Source organism: Vicugna pacos, chromosome 19, assembly GCF_048564905.1.
Source record: "Vicugna pacos chromosome 19, VicPac4, whole genome shotgun sequence".
Taxonomy (NCBI): domain Eukaryota; kingdom Metazoa; phylum Chordata; class Mammalia; order Artiodactyla; family Camelidae; genus Vicugna; species Vicugna pacos.
In genome coordinates this window covers 22,196,624-22,217,067 of record NC_133005.1, presented here as the reverse complement: position 1 = coordinate 22,217,067, position 20,444 = coordinate 22,196,624, and the positions used below count along the sequence as shown (strand labels likewise).

The following is a 20,444-nucleotide window of genomic DNA, read 5'->3' as shown; positions in this document are numbered from 1 at the left end:
ACTAAAGGAAGTTTTGCAAAGATTCCACGATTTTGAACATACAGAGCATAAAATGTTGGAAACTGATCCAAATATAGCAAGGCATCTGATAATTCACCAAGGCATAAAAAAGATGCTCTTATACTGTAGATTAGACAAGAAGAAGAAGGCAAGCCCTGTTCAAACGTTCGGATAAGTTTTTTTGTGCTTGTATGTTTACTAATTTTCTTTTTTAGTGATGGTTTTAATATGATATATTTTCATTATCTAAAAATTATGAATAGAGGTAAATAAAAATAAATTAAAAATGGTTGAAAATAATTCTGATAAGCTTTTATAAAGAAATAAAATTGCTTTAATTCTCAAGGTGTCGAATGTGTCAAACTACATATGATTAGTTTTTCTCCTTTTGTCTGTGTATTTAAATCTGAAAGGAGGGGAGATTCTAAAGTTTTGAAAAAAGTGTCTCACATCAGAATCATTATTTATACCACTGATTACTGAGATCACTTTTTATGACGCAGTGTATGCAGTAATTTTTATGGTCCTCTTCTGTGTGAAGTGAGGACCGCCTATGTTCTGTTATGTCAGATGGTAGTAAGTGCTCAAGAAGCAATTAATCAGGTTAAGAGGACATGGAATGCCAGGGTGAGAGAGGAATTGGTATTTTATACAGGGCCATCTATGGAAGGTACCTTTTTTTTTTCATTTTATGTATTTATTTTGCTTTTCACTTAATAAACTTCAGCTTTTCCGTATTTTATAATTACTTTGAATCTATCTGTAACATTGATTTTTTTTTAACATTTTTTATTGATTTATAATCACTTTACAATGTTGTGTCAAATTCCAGTGTTCAGCACAATTTTTCAGTCATTCATGGACATATACACTCATTGTCACATTTTTTTCTCTGTGACTTATCATAACATATTGTGTATATTTCCTTGTGCTATACAGTGTAATCTTGTTTATCTGTCCTACAATTTTGAAATCCCAGTCTATCCCTTCCCACCCTCCACCCCCCTGACAACCACAAGTCTGTATTTTGTCTATGAGTGTATTTCTGACCTGTATTTACGCTTTGTTTGTTTGTTTGTTTTTGTTTTTGTTTTTTAGATTCCACATATGAGTGATCTCATATGGTATTTTTCTTTCTCTTTCTGGCTTGCTTCATTTAGAATGACATTCTCCAGGAGTATCCATGTTGCTGCAAACGGCATTATGTTGTCGGTTTTTGTGGCTGAGGGAAGGTACCTTTGATGAAGTGACATGAGCAGAGACTGGTAAGAAGTAGGAGAGTGAAGCAGGCAGGTATGCTGGGGGAGGAAGCAGAGGAGTGATAGGATTTAACTGACTTTCCCAAAGAATCACTGAGCCAGAAACAAGGAAGCCAGTCAGAGACCACAGCAGTAGTGCAGGAGGAGATGGTGGCTGGGACCCGGGAGTCGTGGTCAGGGTGAGAATGTGCCGATTATGCATGCAACTGAGTGGTGTGCTGGAGAAGGCTTGGGCTGGCTCATGAGAACCCGTTGTTACCTTTGCAGGAATCCTACAAGCTGCTTGTTGAAGTGATGGTAACTTGAAATTGGCCACATTGAGAGTATTTACAGCGAGAAAGTGGTAAGTCCTACAAATCCGGCTTTCATTTTCTTTTTCCTTCTGGAGAGTCAAATGTTAAAGATTTCTCATCTCACCTCTGGACATCAGCATTTTGAAGGAATAACTGAATACGGGATACAAGAGAAGGAGAAAGCAAGGATGACTCTGAGGCTTGTGGACACAGTCTGTTTACTGTGAGAGAAGGGTCGGGAAGGACGCAGGAGGATGGAAGTTCTGGTTCCATCCCAGAGACAGGAGGCAACACGACCTTCAGGGTTTGAGGGGTAGGACGTTTAGGCAACGAGGAAAGAGAATAACTGTTCTTCTTAAAACCATGATGGCGAATCATTTGTATTTTAGAGGTGAAAGAACCTCAAATGGTGGAGAGTGCAGGTTGGGGGAGGTCCTTCCTGCTCAGAGTGATGTATGAAGATGCAGCTCTGGGGGCCTCGAGGACTGTGAGAAGATCTTAGGAGTGTGGGGGCAGGCAAGTCTCCGTGGAGGAGAGCCATTTGGAGCAGAGTCGTGGAAGATCCCAGCTGGGTCTTCTCTTAGGCTGGGCCCCGCAGGGGGGGAAACAGGCAGCAGAGACTGAGGGTGGTACCCTGCAAAGGAGGAAGGAAGGAACTGTGGGAACTGTGTTCATATTTAATGATCTGATCATCATTCAAGAAACGTTGACTGCATGCCTCCTATGTGCCCAGGCTGTTCTCCTCGTGGGATACCTGTCTGAGAGGCTGGGCAGCCCCTGAGAGAGGTCTCTGCCCCCGCAGCCTCCTCCCCAGGCCCTGATGCCCCTTCCCCAGCCCTTCTCTGTCACATGGAGGGTCAGAGCAGGAGCAGCCCTCAGAGCAGCAGATCCAGGGTTTCTCCCCATTACCCTAACATGGGGATTCCTTTTGCCCCCACGGAGCCCCAGGATTCAAGGATCAAGAAATGGTCTCCAAGGAAACCACCCTTTCAGCTGCTCCTTATTCAGCAGCCTCTGTCCACATGACTGCCAGGAGACACCCTTTGAAAACCCCTGATCCAGCCCACCTCCTACAGGACCCCACACGCCTCCTGGGAGTTGGGTATCTTTGAGAGGGAAACCCCATCTCCATCTCCTGGTACTGAGGGAGGTGTGTCTCCTTCTCTTAACTCCACGTGGGTCCTGACCCTGTGTGACCTGTGGACTTGCCCCTACTGCTGACTTTGCTGTTTCTGGGACAGAACGTGTCCTCCCCACCCTTGCCCACACCTTACGGTCAGATGCAACGCTTCCTGTGGACAAAGATGACAGAGACACCGAGCACTAGCAGCACTTTGTGGCTTAGGAGCAGAACTACCAGCAGAGGGGAAGTCAGCTCTGGGCCTGGAAATCCAGAGACAGAAGGTCTGATGAGAGGGGCCGCACAGGAGCCATTCTCTGGAGCCCCTACTTACTCCAGCTAAGGCCACCTGGGCCCATCAACACTCTGAGGTTTAACCTGCCTCCTCTGTCTTCCGCGTAATCTCGAGGCAGAAATCAATATATAGAGTCCCTCATTCTCACCCACTCCCTCTTCAGGCTGTAAAGCTCCTCATACTAGAAGGGAAAATGTCAGAAGTGAAAAGAACTGAGACAAGGGAGAAATCAAATCCTAGTGCACAAGCCTTCACTAGGCAGCCGTCCCCCGCTCATCCAGCCGCCAGGAAAGGACAAAACAGACAAGGGCAGCTACGAAAGGAACATGAAAGTCCCATCACCAATATTAAATCCAACCTAAATTTGATGATATTGGTAAAAGTCTCCTGTAGAGCAGAGCACAGCTCATAGGAAGTGGTTTCAAAGCCTGCCTGATTCAAGAGTTGACACAGAATCCCCAGAGTCTGTGTAAAGGTTACCTTATAGGTCAAAAGACATGCGCACTAGTGGTTAAAAATCCTGAGATGAGCACATGATTCGGGATTTCCCAGAGGATCTCATCTAATCATAAAGAGTCTTGTAAGCGAAAGATGGAGGCAGGAGAATCAGAGCAGGAGATGTGATGTCAGAAGCTGGGGCCGGAGTGATGTGGGGCCCTTTGCTCAGGGGGGTGGGCATCTCTGGGAGCTGGAAAAGGCAAGGAAATGGGTTTTCTTCAGGAGCCCTCAGAAGGAGCACCGCCCTGCCGCCCATAGTAGGCTTCAGACCTCTACAAATGTGTGACGACAAATTTCTCTTGTGTTAAATCTGTCAGTGTGGTAAGTTCTCAGTGGCAGTAAGAAGCTAATTCAAGTAGGACAGATGGGACTGAGCAGACAGGCATGATTTAAGGTGCTTACTTTTTGTAGGGAAATGCAGAGAGAAAGAAGTGATGTTTGGCAATTGAGTAGGGAAGGGAAAAAGAAAAAAGGGGGGAAGGGATTTAGTTCCTGAAAAGCAGAAAAGGACCAAACACTTAGAGGATTCAGAACGTTTCTCCTACTATTAAAACCAAGCAACCAACCAAAAATTCCATTAACATACTGGGTTCTGCTGTCCTAAGAGAGAAGTCCTCTAAGCTAGATACATTGTGAAGACACTCGAATACCATAAAAACAAACAGTAAGACTGGCATTTTCACAGCAGACCCACTGGACTCAGGACCGTGGCGGGCCGAGCCCTCAGATGGCCCAGGGAAAGCTGTGTGTCCTGGACAGCAGTGTCACAAAGGCATCTGACACTTCCCTTTAGCCTGTTAACACGGTTGACCTGAAAGCCACTTCCAGCCTCACTACGCTAGCAGGCAGGCTGGATCAGGAACACTGCAGCACACTGGAGTAACAGCCCTGGTGGAGCCCCAGCAGGAGATGGAAGATTTAAAAGCAAATCCAGGACCCTCCAGACAGGACGGTGTGGACTCATCTCTCCTGCTCTCCCTGTTCAGTACAAGTTGAACCCTAGAAATCACACAAGGGACCAACATCGGCAGAGTCTAGGGCAGAAGAGGCAGCAAACTGGCTAGAGGCCCGAGCACAGGAGGAAGAACACCGTGGCCAGGCACCCAGGTCCCTCTCCTAAGTCGCCAGGCACAGGAGGAGACCCAGGCCTGATACTAGAAAAAAGACAAAGTCTAAATCAATAATCTAAATCCCTGCACAAAAATGAGATAGGAAGAGCAAAATAAAGCCAAAGGAAGCACAGAGAAGGAAATAAGAAAGAAAAAAATCAATGAAATTGGAAGCAGAAAAATAATAGACCATCACTGAAACAAGGATTAATTTCTTTTAAAAGACCATTAAAATGGAAAGACTTCTAATACCAATGAGAAAGAAAAAAGAGTAATGACACCTTTTCAACACCAGGAATGAAACAGGACATCACTGCGGACGCCACAGACACCAGAAGGGTAGTAAGGAAATACTGTGAACAGCGGTAGAGAGAGAAATTTGACAACTTAGAGACAATGGAGCAAATACCTCAAAAAGGACAGCCTACTGCAGTTCACACAATAAGAAATAAATAATCTGAATAGTCCTAGACAATTCAAATTCATTGAAAAAAAAAAAAGATTGTTGAGGCCCAGATGGTGTCACAGGAGAACTCTACCAAGCATTTACAGATGAGTTAAAAACAACTGTGGTGCACAAAAAGCAATGATAGAAGAAATTTTGGAAAATTTGAATTTCTACTCCGGTTTAGATGATATTGGGGAATTATGGTTGATTTTTCTGTGAGTCACGGCATAGGTTCTGTGCAAAATCAATGTTCTCAATCATCTGACTACACACCTGTGGACTCCATAGGCACCTGGATGTGCACACAAGACTCAGTTATGAGTGGACACAACTATGCAAATTCTCTGCATCTATTGTTAGATGGAAGGTGTTTGTCTTTTCCTTCTTAAACTTTATTCTTCCAGCAGGCAGGGACACGGACTCTTGTTGACCGAGCATTGACCTAGCTAATGAGGACAACGCCATAGGGCATGTTGGAAGGAACATGGGCTGTTGCAAGGTCATCTGGAGTAAATCTCTTGGAAATCTGATGGACTACCTCATGATGTGACACGAGAGAGAAATAAGACACATATTGTGCATAGAAAGGGGGACTCCGTATGTCCTCGGGACAATGTCCAGCTAAAGGGGAACGTGCCTCTACTTAGCACGTATCTGTTGTACATGCTGGTGGTTCCTGTCGTCAGGGACTCAGTTTGCGCTCATCAGTCTAGCCCAATTACCTGGCAAGACATCTTCAACAGCATCCTACCAGTGCTATCTGAGTCCCTTTGGTAAACTGCAAATCCAGCGGGTGGCTAGAACAGGAAAGGGGATCATAACTGAAGCGAGATTTGCATTTAGTACATGTGCACTGAGCAGTGGTGATCGTTGCTGATCCACTGTCACAGGTCAGGGGATAAAGGAAGCCCATGCGGTGACCACTCACGGCCACCTGGGTGCCTGGACCAGACTGAAACTCTGCATCCTCAGGGCTCCCTGTCCAGAATTTCATAGGGCTTTCTTTGTCCCCTGATTTGTGACAGTGGACCAGCAATGACCACAGTCGCTCAGTGCATGTTGACTACCTGCAAATCCCAGTTCAACTGTGACCTCTTCCAGGAGGAGCAGGCTGGGGCCAGGAAGGCGGATGGATGTGGGCTAGGGCTGGGGGTGAGGGGCATCTACCCTGATCGTCTCAGACAAGTTGTGGCTGAGACATCGCTTGGGGTGGTGTTACTGATGGATGGGAACATCTAGGATGGAAGGGAGACTAGGCAGAGGTTAGAAAGAAGGAAGAGGGAGGCGAGTGGACAGGGAAGGATGAACAGAGTTACTGTTTCTTGAAGAGAGGAAGAGACAGGATATTATGGACAGAATCATCTCCCTTCTTCCTTTCTTTCTTTCAAGTATATTGATGTGAAATGATGTAAAAAAAAAAAAAGTACCAAACTCTTCCCAGTAGTGACTCTTGGAGTATGGGATTTGAGTGGGGGAAGTCACCTCAAAATTCTACTGTACATTTATAGACTTCTAGACTATTCTATACCGAGGAAGAATGACTACTTTAACAACTTAAAAAGATAAAATTTTAAAAGCCCTTTCAGGTTAATGGAAGCTCACCAGGGTGTTCATGTGTGCCCTGGTCCCTCTGGGGAGCATAGGCCTCCAGGGTGAGGTAGGCGCTGACCGCCGGCTGCCCATCATGCTCCACCCTGCAGGCCAGCATCTTCCCCCTGTGGGCGGACGAGTTCACCAGGAGCCAGCTCGTCCGGTTAAAGGTCCCGTCCTTGTTCTCCGTGATGGTCGACGCTGTTTCTATCCGGGACACGTTTCCATTCTCCACCCAGCTCAGCTGGAGGTCTCGGGGGTAGAACTGCTTCGCCTGGCAGGTGACGTTCACTTGGGTCCCTGCCGTGGGCTGTTGGGTGACCTCCACGGTGGGCGGAACTGAAACAGCACAGGGCAGGAGCTCTGACCTTGTGGAACAGAGAGGTCACAGGACAGGGGCTGGAGAGCAGCTCCCAGCCCTGCAAGGAGGTCCCTGAGGACAGAGCCAGGCATGCAGCAGGTGCTCAAAAACTCAGCGTGCAATTTGCATATCAGTGAGATCCTAAGCACCTTGCAGGGCACACAGCAGGTGCTCAAGGACTGGTTGGTCCTGTTAGGGTTATAATGTGGGGAATCAGTAAGCAACTGGCATGCAGTTGGAATATAATAACTGCAGCCAAGTAAGTGAAATCCCGAGGCACTTAGGGCCTTGGCTTAGAGTAGGTGCTCAGTAGTTGGAGATGCTGTTGTAAGTAAAGGAAACTGCTGAGCACAGTGCTTGGCACGTGGCAGGTGTCACCTGGCAGCTGCCATTAAATCAGTAGTGAGTGACCAGCACATGGAGGTGCGTGGTGGTCGGGAAGGACTGTCAGGAAATCTACTCCAGGCAATTCAAGGCCTGGAGCCAAAAGCAGGGGGAGGAGCAGGTGGGGCTTGGGGGCAGGTGTGGGCTCGGGCTGGTGTGAGGGGCATCTACCTCGGATGGTCTCAGACAAGTTGGCAGTCCCACGGAGAGGAGGGCCCCCCTGCAGGGTGACGTGGGCCACCTCGCAGATGACCTGGGAGCGAACATCCCCCGGGGCCAGCACCACCTTGGCTGTGCTGGAGACGCTGTAGGAAACGCTGTCTCCCTCTGGGTCCATGCTGGTCTTGGAGGCTGCGATCTCATTCCCGTTTTTGAACCATTTCAGGGAGATGTTTCTGGGGGAGAAGCCGTGGGATCTGCAGGTGAAGCTCACTGTCTGCTCAGGTGAGGCCCTCGAGGCGGGGCCTGATACCACGGGAGGAGAGGGTTTGGCTACAAAAGGAGCATTTACAACAATGAACATAATTGTCATTATCATCACTAATGATAAGCTTGTGACGCAGTTAAGAACGTTCACATTTTTTTTAAGATTTTGTTTTCAACTTTATTTCAATTCAATTTTGTTGCAGGGGGTGATAATCAGGTTTATTTAATTTCTTTTTTTTTTTTTCCCATCTTTTTTCTTTAGTTTACTGAGGATTGAACCCAGGACCTCATGCATGCTAAGCATGCGCTCTACCACTAAGCTACAAGGTCCCCACTAAGATCATTTACCATTATTTTTTAATCCTTCTATTAGGCCTCAGAGGGCAGTGTCTTTATTCTCATCTTAGGAGGAGACGCACAGGTTCCTAGAGGTGAGCTCTGAGTCTGGGGTGGGACCAACATGGTTTCCAGGCCTGAGATCAAAGTCCACATTCTTTCCTCCCTCAGGTGAATTCCCACTGATCTGGGTGCAGGAACCAAAAAAACTGATGGCTGTCACTCTCCTATTAAAACTCTTCCTAGCTGGGCTCCCCTGGGGAACTAACTACAGTAAGGAAAGCATTTACAGAAGTAGGTGCAGGGGAAGCAGGGGTGGAGCGGGACCACCATGGGTGCTGAATCAGCCTGGGCAGCAGATGAGAGCAGTGGCCGGGGCCCCCCCCAGCTCCTCATCTGTGAAAGGGGACTGCAGGCCTTATCCTTCCCAGGGTTGCAGTGAGGGTTCAGTCAGGCATTGGAAGCATCCTTGCTTTGAGTAAAATGCTTTGACAAAACTAAACACAGATCTCTGTGTAACCCAGACTGTATTTACATCCAGAGCTCTCCCTTCAAATATATGTGATAATTTACTAGATAGATTTCATTCTCTCCACAAATATTCCTGTAGGACTAACGTGCCAATCGCTGAATTTCAAAGGAAGAAGGGCGAAGGGATGTTTTTCTGAATCTAGGTTCTTCTCTTGGGTCACTTTTGAGTTGAAAGCAAAGGTCACTGAGAGCTGAGAAAGCAGAGGTGGTTAATTTCTTAATTGTTATTAAGTCAGAAGAGACACAGACACAGGCCCATGAAGCAGGCAGAAGCAGCTCCTGTGTCCTGAAAACACACAAATTAGCGAATGAAAAGACAAGGTTTCTCCCTGTAGAAGGTCATAGGGTTTCTCCAAATTATTCAGTATTACTCAACACCTCCTGTAAACGTTGGCAGACAGTAAACATTACAAATATTTGCACTTGTAAATATTTAACTTGCTTCCTAAAATTCAGAGATATTTGGGGACATCATAAGGAGATGTAAGTTGAGTATGTCAAGTTATAGAAATACCAGCATCCTGGATGCCCCAAAGGGAAGAGAAGCTGTGATTGGTTACCACTGACGGAGAGTGTTTTCACAGCCTGATGATGGGCTGATCCCTCCAGGATCCTAAGTTCTTCATTTCTCCTCACAAGCCATGAAATGTGGGTCCGAATGGGGTCACATTTATCGGATGAGGCTCTGGGTAGACACAGCTGGCCAAGGGCACCCAGCAAGGAAAGGTTGGAGCTCATCCCACCGCACCAAGGCTAATTGATTAGTGTCTCTGATTACCTCTGAGTCTCAGTCTCTGTTTCCCTGCAATGTGTGTGACAGCCCCACCCTGGTCAGACAAGGGGGGATGTACTTAAAACACAGAGCCTGGTGCACAGTGGGTGCTTAAGCACCAAGACCTGTGAGTGTTGTCACAAGGTCTGGTCATTCCTAGTTCTGAAACTGCCTGTTTATTCTTCAGGCAGTGAGAAGGCAGAACACAAGCACAACAGGAAAAAACAAACAAACAAAAAGTCTCAAATCCTGCTCCGTGCATCTGGCATGAAAAACCCTAATGAAAAAGCAGCCATAGAACCACCACAGTATAATTCTCTTCCTCTTTTTTATAATCCCTTCAGGAAACAAATTGGGGAAATTGGCTTTCAAAATATATGATGTCGCAGGCATTCCCCCGCAGACCAGCTCTTTACAGAAAGCTGGAAGCATTTTGAAAGGAGGGAGGAGAGATTGCATCGTGTCATGTTGGTGTGTTGAGGCTGGCGGGCTCTGTGCTGAGCAGGGAGTGTTTGAGGGGATCCCAGCCCCTCTTTAAAGATGGGAAGTCTTCCCCAGCAACAAAGCTCAGGGCTGAACAGAGTCTTCTGAGTCCATAGGAAGCCCTTCACCCCAGGTGAGCTCCATGGGAGGAGGTGTCCCTCCGCCTCTGTTGAAGCTTCCTTTCTTGGCCTCTGAAGAACTGTCACCGTCATAGGCTATTCTGCAACGTCCCTGAAAAGCTGTTCTCGCAGCTCCAGCACCAAGGAGGAGTGACCTCTGTCTGGGCAAAAAACCCCAGCTCCATCTGTGACCTCAGAGAACACGGAGCTCAGGGCTTGTCCGCCAGGGCTGTGGGCAGCATCCCCTGCAGGCGTTAATCAGTCAGCTGCCCGGGCCCACGTGTCTCCAATTAAACCAGGGTTTCTTGGGTGGGGACGGGGGCTGGGGATCTTGTCAGCGTTACCTAGGTGATTCTGATGGGCAGCCAAGGTGGAAAGCAGCCAGCTCCACCCCAACCCCAGTTATGCTCAATCCTGGAGGGAGTGAGCCGCCCGAGGCCTCCGGCTTCGGCACATCACAGCTAACAGTGATGGAACACGTACACTGTTCCGGGCTCTGCTCTAAGCTCTGTACATGGTTCCCTCATTCAGTCCCTGCAGTGGCTCTGGGAGGGCGGTGCTGACAGGGATGGACCAGGACCCCGAGCCCCAGTGTGGAGAGGGACGCGACCGAGGTCCCAGAGCCAGGATCTGGCAGAGCTGGGATGGGAGCCCAGGCAGCAGGGCTTGGCCCAGGCTCTAAATCACTGTGTCCTGAGGCTCAGTGACACCCTAGCCCACCCCATCTAAGGGTTTCTAAACCTCTCCAGTCACCACAGACCCTGAAAGGCAGCCGAGATCACAGGTGGGGAAACTGAGGACTAGCGGGAACTGAGACTTGCGCAGACCACAGCCTGGAGGAACAACGCCATGGCTCACTGAGGGGCTGCTCTGTCACCAGGCTCATCGCACCCTCAGGACATCCTGCAAAGTTGGGGTGATTGTCATCCTTCTGCAGGCTGGTAAGCCCTGCAAAGGGAAGTGAGACACAGCCTTGAAACAACACCTCCATTTGGGGGGGCTACTCTGTGCTGGTGGTTTAGACATACAGTCTGAAATCCTTCTAACCCTGCTAGAAAGAATCCATGATTATCACCATTTTAGAAATGATAAAACTGAGGCTGAGAGAAATAAAAGTCTCTTCAGCCCCACAACCATATCCCAGAAGGAATTCCCTTGGCCCCTGAGGTTTCATGTCCAACAACAGAGCAGGCGTGCACCTTCAGGGGCCCCCACACTGACCACCACCCTCCCCTTTTCCCTCTGAGATTCTTGACTTCAAGCGAGACCAGGGAGGAGTGCCCTCCGAGGGCCCAGGCCTGGGGACCCCGTAGCAAGAAGGGGGAGACACGGGCTCCTGACACCTGAGTCTAGAACATGAACTCTGTCCATGCGGGGCCCCCAGCATCTCCTAGGAACTACCTCCCCCTCCCCCTCCTCAGTCTGCGGGGCCAGGAGTGGGCGTGCCCGGTGCTGCTGGGATGCAGGGGCCCCTCTTCTCTTTCCTTGCTCCCCTTCCCGGAGCTGCTCCCGCAGGCCGGTCAGTGAAGGGGCGACATCACAGCAACAGGGAGAAAAGGACTCCTGGGGCTTCTAAGTGCGCTGAGCCCTGCCTCATAGGAGCAGATTCAGGACATCAGGAGACACTGCATCTGTCTATTCCCACTTATAAAGCTAGCCTGGCAGCCACAGAGGATTTTTGTTTTTAATACTTATTGCTGAAGAACAAAACAGCACAAGATTTTAAACGGAAACTGTCGGAGCTTTCTCCCCACTTTGACAAGCACAGTGGGGTGTGCAGAGAGCTGGGTGTGAGTCAGGCTGCTTGCGGTTCCACCTTGGCCCCCTTACCTGCTCACCCGCCAGGTCCCCTCTCAGAGCCTCAGGGGCACAGATGGCCCCTCCCTCAGAGCACTGCCTATAGGCAGTAACTGCCAGGAGGAAGATTCAGCATCTGACAGGCTGCTACCCCCTCACCCCCTCCTGCCTCCCTCCTTTCTCATCCAGGGAATCATCTGGGCAGGTGCTTGGGGAAGAGGATGACGGTCTCCTGGGAGGCAGCAGGTCTGAGTGGGGTTGGAGCCAGTTCCCACCTGTGATTGGCTGAGCAGGGGAGGCACCACCTGGGAACGTTAGTGACACCCGCAAAGCCAGGATCAACCTTCCCTCCTGTGTCCAAGGCTTGTGGGGATATTTGCTTGCAGCCTCAGCTCGGAGGGAAATTTGGCACTATCTTCACAAATCAAAATACACATACTCTCTGATGTAGCAGTGACACTTGCAGTGGGAATTTCCTCTTTGACGAGAGTGAGGCATGGACAGCGGTATCGACTGAAGTGCTGTCTTAATAGCCCAAGGTTGGGGACAACTTGGTACCCTTGAGCAGAAGACTGCAGAGGGAAAGACGCTCTGTGCATACCATGTGCTGTTTTGTAGCTGCTGAGACCCTGGGCAGCTCTAGGTGCTGATATGGAATGAGTGACTTGGGATCATGTGGCTGAAATTAGGCAGAGGTTGCCAGTCACCTGGGGACTCAGGGTCTGAATGCAAGGAGCATTTCAATCCTAGGAAAGCTGAGAACCTGTTCAATGGTTTAATCCAAGGAGTTTTTTATTCAGCACCTACTATGTGCCAGGCTCTGTCTTCCAAGGAACCAATGTCCAATGGTGGTGCAGGAGGAGCCTGGACTGAATCAGCTGGGTTCTGTAACGATCCCATCACTCACTGGCCTTGTGAGTGTGGTCTAGGTCCCTGTCACCTCTTGGCCTCAGGGTCCCCATGTGTAGGTCGGGGGTGAGGCAGTTGGTGTCTATGAATCCTTCCTGCACTGACAGTCCAGTGTTCTGCAGTTAGAATGAGGATCCTGGGCCTTGGCAGAAAACCATAAAGGATCACATTTTCTACCTCGATGGGGCAGCAACTAAGACACCGACTTGGGGAACCTCTTCCCTGGGTGCGGGACATTCTGAGATGTGACAGCTCTGCTTGGAGCCTTCAGTGACTATGAGTTGATCCCTGAATCACATGAGGGTTTTGTGACAGTTCTTCCCAGGAAACACCCAACCTCGGGGCATCTCCTCCAAACCCGGCTGTCAGAGTTAACACTGAATGTCTGCTTCTAGCAGTTTCTTCTCAGTGTGATGTGTCTGAAGGAGAAGTAAAGTAACACATTCTACATTCTGCCCCCAGCCCTCGACAATTCCCTGGCCGGGATGGACTCTCCGCATTGGAAGGGAAGAGAACACAAGCTTCATGGGAGAAGAGCCCTTGTCTGCTTTGTTCACTGCTGCTTCCACGGCATCTGGAGCAGGGCCAGGCATACAGCAGGTGCTCAGTAAATGCTGAATAAAGTGAAGACTCGGCCACACTGAGGGGAGCACTCTCTGGAGGCAAGAGGTGAGGTCTGGCCTGTGACGGGCGAGTCACTCAGGCTTTACCTCCCTTGAGCTTATAATCAAATGGCTGGATGTGATTTAAAACACAAGGGCTGTTGAGCCAGGTAGCCTGGGCTTCCAGACTTTCCATACTAATTACCAGACATGGGGCCTTGAGCAAACAGCATGACCTCTCCAGGCCTCAACTTCCCTGATCTGTAGACAGGAGGGAAATCAGATCACGACCCAATCATGATAAAGCGCCCACTGCTGCACCTGATTCTTAGTTTTGCTCAAAGACAGGAGGGCATTTTGTTGATTTGTTGTCACAGGGCAGGGGACGAGGGGCCCACGTGTACTCACCACTCACAGTGAGCCGAGTGCCTGGTCCAGACTTATACTCCGTGTCACCAGGTAATCCTCTCTGGAACTTCACACAGTAGTAGGCACCGGCGTCTGCCGGGGTGATGTTACTGATGCGGATGGAAAAGTCCGGGTTGTCTCTCCTTGTGAAGTCTGAAGCATTTGTTACTCGGGAGGAGTGGCTTTTCTTCAAGTCATAGATGAACTCCCGGCCTGGCCCTGTGCCCCTGAACCACCTGATGGGCCCCACAGGGACCAGTGAGGTCACGGTGCAGTGCAGAGTGGCCGTCTCTCCAGCCGCGACCGACACTGACGTCTCAGGCTGAATCACCTGCAGCTCCTGAGCCGCCACTCCTGGAGGGAAACACAGAGCAGTTATTCATTCCTCCTCATGTGATAGGTAGGGTTTCTCGCATGTTTACCAACAGCAGCTTTCACTGACTGAGGGCACCATGAGCTGGCCTTCAACTCAGCCGAGTGCAACTATCATCACATGTAACTCACACAAGGAGCTTGTAATGTTAGACCCCAATACAAATGAGGAATCTGAGGCACAGAGAGGGTGAATGGCACAACAGAGTGTGGGTTTGAGTGCCTCTCTGCAAATGTCATGCTTTACCAGATATTTCCATCTGTCCACTTTCTGGCCTCGTGGGTTGTACTTCTGGACCTTTGCATTGGGAGAGGCTATGAGACTTCTTTCGACCATGGTGAGGTGAGCAGCAGTGATGGATATATTTTGTGGTTATGCATTTAACTGCAAGAACCTTTAAGGATCAACTTCCCTGTTCCACAGACATGCGCACACTCATGATGGGGTCGGTTCATCAGCCTGGGTACTTGAGTGATGTTGAGAGCTCCCAACCCACAATGGACCTGTAGTTTAATAAGGGAAATAAAACATTGTTTCAAGTCCCTGGGATTTTTTCCCATGGTGCAATCAGGTTATATTAATTACCTAAGGTTGCTGTAATAAATTATCACCAATTTAGTGGCAATCAAAGAAAACCCTAATGCAGAAAGATACATGCACCCCAGTATTCGTAGCAGCACAATTTACAATAGCCAAGACAGGGAAGCAACCTAAATGTTCATCGACAGATGACTGGTTAAAGAAGTTGTGTCATACACACACACACACACACACACACACACACACACAATGGAGTACTACTCAGCCATAAAAAGAATAAAATATTGTTATTTTCAGTTGAGGGGTTGGACTTAGAAAATATCGTACCTAGTGACAAGTCAGACAGAGAAGGACAAATACTGTATGATATCACTTATGTTTGGAATCTAAAAAAAAATACAAATGAAGTTATATACAAAACAGAAACAGGTTACAGACATAGAAAAGATCATGAGGGCAACTACATTGTCTCTTTATTCACCAGTGCTCCCCAAGTTCCTATGACAGTTCCTAGTACCCAGCAGGAAAGCAATAAGTATTTGCATGCTATTTGAATTGCGTAGTCCGACATCTCCCTGAGACCCTGAAGTCTACTTTCAGGGCGTAATCTCTGTGGAAGTTGTATCAGAAACTGAGTTTCCCATGGAGATGACTTGGCGATAAACAGAAGAACTCCATGCATGTGCAAGAAGCAGAAGAGTGGAGGAGAAGAAAACCAGAAGCCCTCTGCCCCACACCACCTGCTTCCGTGTACTCACTGGCAGAAGCTGCAGAAAAATCATGAGGTGAAAGCGAGGACCCAGTAAGTAGAAGACCAGTGGTGAGACCTGTAAGCCCCAGAGCCAGACAGCCGAGTTCCAGTCACAGCTCTTCCCTTCACTGCTGAGGGATGGTAAACCAGTCTGTGCTTCCTTTTTCTCATCTATAAAGCCCTGGTACGACAGTGTCTACCTTCGATACATGCTTGCATGAGTTAATACTCGTGGGCATTTGCAGTACCTGGAACAAGGTTAGTGTTCAAGAAATTGAGAAGTTATTACACATTAAATTTCCTGGGGTTTTAATGGCAGCTTTCATGACCTTGAATATGCGTACGGGTGTGGCTAGAACCTCAGACATAGGTCACATAGGCAGGAGTCTCTACCTTTCATCCTCTCCTGTCCAGCGTGGGAAAGGGACTCCGAGATAGCCCTACCTGAAAATCTACTCATTTTACTAAGACATACATTTGCTTGCCTTAAGAAACTGGGAGAGGGTCGGGGTAAATTTGGGGAGGGTGTTGAGAAACTGGGAAAGACTAAGCATCTGATGATGTCATTTCATGTAGACTGAAAAACGCTTTCCGAGAACCTGAGGGAAACGTTTTCGAAATCCCGTGTGTCTGTGTTTATTTTATTTCCTCGCACCTCCTCGTACACACACACAAACACACACAGACTGCACACGTTGATGAGTACATATACAAGTGTAGCCTACTGCTGTACCATACAGGTTCTTTTGAGGATTAAGTGAAATTATAACAGATATTAAAAGCTCAGTAAAAGTTTTGGCACATAGAAGCCACCCAACACATCACTGACAAAAGTTTGAGAGGCCACACAGCAGGGTTTGAACTCTGTGATCTCTGAGTGGGATGATGGGTGATGACGATTCTGACTGTTCCTCTGTATTATCTGATTTTCTTGCAATTAGGATCCACCAAGAAGCTGAGCAGCACAACACGGTTCAAAGAATGAACCTGGAACTGGTTGGCCTGCACTTGAACCCAACGTTTCCTACTTTAGGTAGGTGACATCGGGCAGTGTACTCTCTCTGTCTCAGTTTCCCCTTCTGTAAATCTGGGATAATAGTCACAGCTTCACACAGGGATGTTGTGAGGCTTACACGAGTTACTACGGAAAAAGCCGTCATTGTTGGTGTTTGAAGCATCGTCTCCTTCGAAACCCTGGTGTCCAGCTGCAGGTGGCGGAGCCACAGAGGAAATGCTCAGATCCCTGATTTCATGCTCTCGGATAATGCCCAGCCCTTGGCCATCTGTGGCTTCCCCAAGTGGCACACCCCTGTTTACGTGGAGGTCCTAAACGTGCAGGGGGAAGTCTAGGGACAGGATGAAGGGATTCTACCCGAAGGAGTGCTCACCTGTGAGTCCCAGCAGTAGCGCCAGCAGCAGGCAAGGAGGAGGAGGGCGGGGCCAGGAGGCAGGGGTCGGCATCGTGGAGGCCTGATGGGGCTGCTCTGTCCTAGTGTGTGTCCCGCAGAGAACCCAGAGTTCCTTCTTTTGGGGAGAGAAGAGAAGCCCCAGCTCACCCAATAGAAGAGGAAGTGCCTGTGATGGGGTGAAATGTACTGTGAGATCGTAAGCTGCTTCTAGATTCTAGCCAGTTCCTGCTTCAGGTTGTGAAACAGAAATCAGGCCGAGGACGCGGCTCCACTGTGAGGAGTTACTCATCTTAGTTCTTCAGAGAGATTGGACAGGCCTAGCAGAAATAATGCTTCCTCACCACCAACAAAAAAATCATTTCCTCTTCTTTCAGGAGAGGAAATATGTTATATGACCTTCAGTTACACTCCCGGGCATTTATCTCCAGGAAATGAAAATTCAAGTCTACACAAGACCTGCTCACTAATGTTACAGCTGATTTCTGTGTAATAGTGCAAAACCACATGCCCCTGAATAAGTGACTGGTTTAACAAACTGTGGTGTGTCCTTATGAGGAAATACTACTGTGCAGTACAAAGGATGAGTTACTTATGTGTGCAACAGTGATTAGTTTCTTGAAGGCGTTATGTTGATGACTAACGGCTTTTTTGAGACTCCACTTATAGCATTCTTGAAATTATGTATATAGAGAGAACTGATTGGCATTTGCCAGAGGTTTGGTTTGGTGGGGGTGGACTTCACTGCAAAGGGGTAGCGCAAGGAAGACCTTTGTCGTCCATCCTGATCATGGTGGTGGTTACACAGACACACACAGGAGGATGAACATATGTCAAAGCTGGGGATGTTTCAACCCTCAGCTATAAGTAGCAATCTCACAGTCATTGTAACGTAGACACTGACTGTTAAGTTATCCAAAATCATAATTATGTTAGAGTGATGCGGAAAACAAAGTGAGCACACGTGGAATGAGGTCACGAGGAACAGAACATGTTATCCCCAACTTCCACAGTAGGAAGTCGATTAAAAAGTCCCTAAGAGTTAGAAGTCAAGAAGTCGCAGTATGGGCATGAGAACTGGCAGTAAAAGCTAAAATGATCAGTTAAAAGAGTGGAAAATGGTTGCATCTGGGAGTTGGAAAGTGCTGGAAGGTTAGGGAGACTCCAGTTTTAATGTATAGAACTTGTCGAGCTGTTTGACTCTTCAACCATGAAAGCTAAAAACTAATTTTAGACAGATAGATTAATGGTATCAGAATTATTAGTGCTAATTGCACTAGTAAGAGTTTTGTAAATTTTTTAAATATTAGATTGATGTTCAGATTCAACTACAACCTTACACTGTAGTCAGAGCTCACTGAAAACAGCAATAACAACTTTAGAGATTCCACAAACGATGAAATATTAAAGATACCTAAACTGGAGATACATAACACCAAGGTGAAGAATATTGTAAAATTGTACACAAAAGTAATAAAAAGAACCCTAAATAAATAGAGGTATAGCATGTCCATAAAAGGGAAAATTCAATATTTGAAAAGATGTCACTTTGCCCAAGTTAATATGTAAATTCAATGCAATCACATAATAATAATAATTCTGAAAGGATTTTTCATGAATTGACAGTGATTCTAAAATGCTTGGGGGCCAAATAACCATGATAGTTTTAAACAACAGAAAGGGTGAGAAGATATGCCCAACAGAGCTGTCAAAACTTATAAAGGTAGTCTAACTAAGACAGTGTCGTTTTAACAGAGAGGTCGACAAGAGCCTTAATGAAACAAAGACCTCTTAAGAGAACCGCAAATTTATGGAAACTTGATAAAGGCACAGGTGACAACACAGATCAGTTGATGCTGGATAATTTATTATGAAAGAAAAAAATAGGATCCGTACCATGTATAGAATGCACGTGCATGCACGCGCACACACACACACACTATACATATACATATATGTGCACATATTGTAGCAAGAAAAAGGCATAAATGGAAAGAGTTAAATTTGGTAAAAAATTTCAAATCTTTTTTTTTTTTTAAATAACAAAAGCTCCCAATGATACCTACACAGCTGCTTTGTGGACTAACTCGAGGAAGAAGAGGGACTCTCCCATATATGTGCCGAGGAAACAAAGATAAGAATGTTTGTTGCAAAGCTGTATGAGCAAAACATTGCATAAAGCTTCAATATTAGTCACAAGATTTGATACACTGTGGCATATTCTTATAATATAAAACTTTAGAGCAGAAATTAATAAAATGGAGCTACATATACCAAAGTGCATTTATCCTACCAACTGTGTAAAGCATAAAAACGAAAAGTTCCCAGATGCTTTGTACAGTATCAATAGAATTTATATAAAATTTAAAACATGCAAAGTAATATTACATTCTGCTTAAAATTTTATAGCTACGTTGGAAAGATATAAAATCATGCTTGAGATTATAAACACCAAACTCAGGATAGTATTTTAAGCAGGAAGAGCAGACTATAGCAGCAAAATGTTATAACATTGTACGAATATAGGATGGTAGGTTTTTGGATGTTTTTAATGTTATTCTTAACAAATTTGAGAATAGGAAAATGCTTAGTGAGCTTAGTCATTTCAAAATACATTTGCATCAAAATGAAATCAGACTTGCAACAGCTTTAAAAATGAAGGGTTGTTCATGATCTGCCTGATTCTCTATGGGGTGGAGGCAGGGCGCATTTGGAGCTCATCAGTGTCCAGCCATCCCCAAGTTCCCATGACCAAAGTCTGTCCTTGACTCAGCTCCAAAGCTCAGAGAGAAGGAACACCAGGAGGGTGTGTGGAAGGGGACATGTGCGTAGTGGAGGAGAGTGCAGCAGAGGGAAGGGCAGGGGTCTCGGGTCACCTGAGGTCCTTAAAGCTTCTTCACCCCACTTGAGCCCTTTGGACAGGGCAGGAGGTAGTGTATGGCACAACATGACAGATCTGTAGAAAGAATCATTCATTCATTCATTCATTTATGTATTAATTCCGCGAATATTTACTACCACCTATTGTGTGGCAGGCACTCTGCTTGGCCTGGGTTCATGGCGCAGATCAGAAATGAAGCCCCTACTCATTACACCCCAGCACCTCTTGCTGAGTTCTGAACTCCTCTCATACCCACGTTCATCTTTGCCACCTGTCAGCACCTCCAAGTCCCTTAGGAAGGTTGTATTAGTTGATTATAGCAATACTTTTCTCATTCATTCCAAGGATAGATCACGTGATAATGAAATCCATAGTAGTTTATGAGGGTGCTCTTTTGGGTCCTGATCTCAATACTTTGACCTTTATCCCACCTCTACACCTTGGACCCTCACCTTTAGGGTCCCAGAAAACTTAATAGGAAAACTCTGAAACTCCAGAGCGCTACTCAATGCATGACAGTTGGACGCCTCTGAGAATTCCAAGATACATTTGGAGAAAATGAGATTGTTCAGAACCTTCCCTTGAGGCTGGATCATCGGTGTGACTTTGTGCGCTCACTCTGGACTCCTCTTGCCAGCCCAGGAAAGGGGCCCTGATCTCCCTCCCTAAGGACTAAGGCTGCCATCAACTCACCTGTTACAGGTTCTGCCACCTGCACATGTAAGACCATGAAACCGATCACCAGCAGCACTT

The 20,444-nt window shown here is 47.1% G+C and overlaps 2 protein-coding genes across 2 annotated transcripts in view; both read right to left on the bottom strand.

Annotated features, from left to right (window-relative positions):
- Positions 1-2,054: 2,054 nt before the first annotated feature.
- On the bottom strand, positions 2,055-16,916 carry LOC116278113 (signal-regulatory protein beta-1-like). The gene is made up of 6 exons (XM_072943952.1): positions 16,793-16,916; positions 13,741-14,094; positions 7,529-7,849; positions 6,625-6,951; positions 2,822-2,935; positions 2,055-2,186 (listed from the first exon to the last, which is right to left on the bottom strand). The coding sequence occupies exons 1-5, from the start codon at positions 16,863-16,865 to the stop codon at positions 2,829-2,831; spliced, it is 1,182 nt and encodes a 393-aa protein (XP_072800053.1). The 5' UTR covers positions 16,866-16,916; the 3' UTR covers positions 2,055-2,186; positions 2,822-2,828.
- The window catches only part of LOC140687398 (signal-regulatory protein beta-1-like), a 37,591-nt gene continuing 19,252 nt past the window's right edge, over positions 2,106-20,444 (bottom strand). The window contains exon 6 of the mRNA XM_072943949.1: positions 2,106-2,186. The gene's annotated coding sequence lies outside the window, so the exon portion shown is untranslated. The remainder of the gene's footprint in view (positions 2,187-20,444) is intronic.

Coding starts and splice junctions, on each gene's coding strand:
- LOC116278113 (XM_072943952.1), bottom strand. CDS start 16,865: ATGCCGACCCCTGCCTCCTGGCCCCGCCCTCCTCCTCCTTGCCTGCTG. Junction 14,095..16,792: donor GCTACTGCTGGGACTCACAG/GTGAGCACTCCT, acceptor GTTTCCCTCCAG/GAGTGGCGGCTCAGGAGCTG. Junction 6,952..7,528: donor CTTGTCTGAGACCATCCGAG/GTAGATGCCCCT, acceptor GTGCTGTTTCAG/TTCCGCCCACCGTGGAGGTC.